The sequence below is a fragment of the Cyprinodon variegatus genome, unplaced genomic scaffold, assembly GCF_000732505.1.
Source record: "Cyprinodon variegatus isolate N-32 unplaced genomic scaffold, C_variegatus-1.0 Scaffold42, whole genome shotgun sequence".
NCBI lineage: Eukaryota > Metazoa > Chordata > Actinopteri > Cyprinodontiformes > Cyprinodontidae > Cyprinodon > Cyprinodon variegatus.
This window is the reverse complement of record NW_015150495.1, coordinates 1,876,818-1,880,344: the sequence shown is the minus strand read 5'-3', so window position 1 is coordinate 1,880,344 and position 3,527 is coordinate 1,876,818. Positions and strand designations below refer to the sequence as shown.

The 3,527-nt window shown below is 42.8% G+C and overlaps 1 protein-coding gene across 1 annotated transcript in view; it reads left to right on the top strand.

Moving 5' to 3' along the window:
- Positions 1–1,612: 1,612 nt before the first annotated feature.
- cnksr2 (connector enhancer of kinase suppressor of Ras 2) overlaps positions 1,613–3,527 on the top strand; it is a 90,591-nt gene continuing 88,676 nt past the window's right edge. The window contains exon 1 of the mRNA XM_015370159.1: positions 1,613–1,945. Within this exon, the coding sequence (XP_015225645.1) occupies positions 1,882–1,945 (64 nt within the window). The 5' untranslated portion in view covers positions 1,613–1,881. The remainder of the gene's footprint in view (positions 1,946–3,527) is intronic.

Here is a 3,527-nt window from a genome sequence, read left to right as displayed (position 1 = left end):
ATTTTTCAGGTTTTACATGTGTTAAATTATGGTCTTCACTCTCTTGTTACCTATGGTGACCCAGTCAACACTAACACAAAAGCTGAAACACAAATAGAAAAGCTGCAACGCCAAAACAAAAGCCACAGCACACATATTTTGCTCTGTATTTATGTTGCAGCTTTTGTATTTGCGTTGTGGATTTTGTATTTGTGTTGTAGCTTTTGTATTTGTGTTGTGGCTTTTGTATTTTTTGCTGCGGCTTTTGTTTTTTTGTGCTTCTGTATTTGTATTGCGGGTTTTGTATTTGTGTTGCAGCTTTTGTTTTTGTGTTACGGCTTTTGTATTTGTATTGCGGCTTTTGTATTTGTGCTGCAGCTTTTGTTTTTGTATTGCGGCTTTCTTATTTGTGTTGCGGCTTCTGTATTTGTGTTGCAGCTTTTGTATTAGTTTTGCGGCTTTTGATTTTGTATTGCGGCTTTTGTATTTGTATTGCGGCTTTTGTATTAGTGTTGCAGCTTTTGTATTTGTGTTGCGGGTTTGTATTTGTGTTGCGGCTTTTGTTTTTGTAATGCAGCTTTTGTTTTTGTGTTGCGGCTTTTGTTTTTGTGTTGTGGCTTTTATATTTGTGTTGCGGGTTTTGTATTTGTGCTGAGGCTTTGGTATTTGTGTTGCAGCTTTTGTATTTGTGTTGCGGCTTTTATATTTGTGTTGCGGCTTTTGTTTTTGTGTTGTGGCTTTTGTATTTGTGTTGCAGCTTTTGTATTTGTGTTGCGGCTTTTGTATTAGTGTTGCAGCTTTTGTATTTGTGTTGCGGGTTTGTATTTGAGTTGCGGCTTTTGTTTTTGTAATGCAGTTTTTGTAATTGTGTTGCGGGTTTTGTATTTGTGCTGCGGCTTTGGTATTTGTGTTGTGGCTTTTGTATTAGTGTTGCAACTTTTGTATTTGTGTTGCGGGTTTGTATTTGAGTTGCAGCTTTTGTTTTTGTAATGCAGCTTTTGTAATTGTGTTGCGGCTTTTGTATTTGTATTGTGGCTTTTGTATTAGTTTTGACACCTCTGGGTCACTGTATGTTTCTATTTTGAATCCCCAAAAACAAACATTTAATTTGATTACAGAAATGCTTCTGTTACTTCAAGAGTCATTTATTGCACTGTTAACTGCAAACATTTGCACCGAGTTGTGCAGGCCTTGAAGGGAAGATGAACTGTCTCGCTCAGGTGCAACACTGCACCTGATTTATAGGGTCCAAATTGGGAAGAAGAGACATCAGCTGGAGGCTGAAGACTCATTAGGTTTCCTCACAGCAGCTGAAGCCAGCATCCCACGTTTTCAAATCTCAAATGTCTCCCCACCGACAATATCTTTTTGAATCATCCCCATCTCCATCATCCCTACATGATTCCATCGCTCCTTTGGGAAATACACCGACACGCGCGCGCGCACAGCCACCCACAAGGCGCGTGCGTGGATTAATCATATCTGAAGAGGGGAAAAAAGAAGAGAGAGAGAGATGTTGACTCCGGTGTGACTTAACTATCCTACACTCACTGTTTCTACGCACACCTACACGCGCTTCTCGTAGCTGTCACGCACACACTCAGCAGGACTGACGCACTGAGAGAGAGAGAGCCAGAGAGAGAGGCTCTGGAAGAGGGATGCAGCCAGCGGACACTGCCGCCTCAAACTGCCGCGGTAACGGAACCTACCGGCACCCCGGTGACAGGACCGGGACCAGTGTAGCCAGCCTTGATAAGTAAGGAGTCATCTGGCTGTGGGGAGAGGTGGAGGAGGGCTGGAAGGACACAGGGAGGAGGAGGAGGAGAAGGAGGAGGGGGCTCTGCTTTTGGGGTTACCACCACCAGGTTGCGCACAACGGAGAGTCCAAGCAAAGTTTCCTCGATGGCGCTGGTGATGGAGCCGGTGAGCAAATGGAGTACGAACCAGGTGGTGGAGTGGATGAAAGGTATGCTATTGAAATAACAACCTGACTTAACTTGGAAAGATTCATAAAACTGAAAAACCTCGCATGGGGATAAAGAAGAGGGGAGGGTTGGAAGGGGCGCACAGGAGTAGATGTGTGTATGTTGCGTGGGAGGTGCGTTCACGGGAGAGTGTCCATGTATCATTCTAACACCTGATGATCAGTGGCTGATGATACATCCTGCTGTGAGAGTGACAGCAGGAGAGACAGACAAACTCCTCTGATGCCAGCAGAGGCGAGCATAGGGACCTCAGAGTCTGAGTGGGGGCAGTCAAAAACCTGAAAAAATGTCAAAAACCTGAAAAACTGTCAAAAACCTGAAAAACTAAGAACTACTTTGTATTTCATTTCACATAAAATACAAAGTAGGTGCCGCGCAATGGCAGCCCACTGCTCCCCAAGGGGATGGGTTAAATGCAAAGATAAATTTCTCCAATATGAGATTATTAAAGTTCAATTATTTATTATTATTATACGGGCCATTTGTGGAGAATTATATTTCTCTCATTTTTTTGCCCCTCACATGGATTTAAGGATAGTGATCTTGTCCCTCTTGCATCAACACTTGAAGCAGACCTTTTAGGTAGGAACAATGGTGTAATGCAGAGGTCTTCAACAGGGGGTCCGTAATCCCTAGGGGGTCCATGGAGTTACTGCATGGGGGTTGCAAAAGTTTTGGTTTATTAGACATTTTTATATTCCGCCCTGCAATTTTTTCCACTAATTGAAATGTCTTTAAATACACATTAACATGAATTCAACATACTGTAGTAAACAGATAAATAGAGGCAGAAGATGTCTTTCAGTCATCATTGCACACATTCAGCAATACACAGGAACTCTTTCAAGCTGGGCACCGTTTCATTCACAACACCTGTCCCATCAACAAGGAATCTGAATCAGAAATACTTCAATAATCACAGGGAGAAATTACTTTCGTTACATGACTCCATATGTAATAGAGTGACAATAGGCCAGTTTGATATAACACAGTTTCATACAATATATAATTAGGGGCTCCCCGCTCCATCTCGCCATCAGTTTGGGGGTCCTTGGCCTGGAAAATGTTGAAGACTGTTGTCGTGACGACACAACATTAGGCCCGTAAGTAATCCGGGTGGGCCCCATATGAAGTACAACACATGATAAAGGTTCAGGATACAGCGACAGGTCCATAAATCGGCCAAGAAGATACAATTATGCATTTCCCAGCAGTATTTGATCACACACTAAAAAATAGTGACTGTGCACCTTGAATGGAACCATTGGTGACAGTGCACCTCTACATGTTACAGACAGCGCAAGGGCTTTTTTAACCAACCGTCTAATAAACTATACACAGTTATTAACATAGTAATTAAGGCCCCGTCCACACGAAGCCGAACCCTGGCCTAAACGCACAAATTTTTCACCAAACCAGCCTCTCATCCACACGAAGCCGGCGTTTCGGGGGTCTGTAAACGATCTTTTTTTTATTCAGCCTTCAGAGTGGGAAGATTTTGAAACGCAGTTTTCGCGTTTTTTATATCTTTAAGCTCTAACCGGATTTTTTTTCTTACACGCA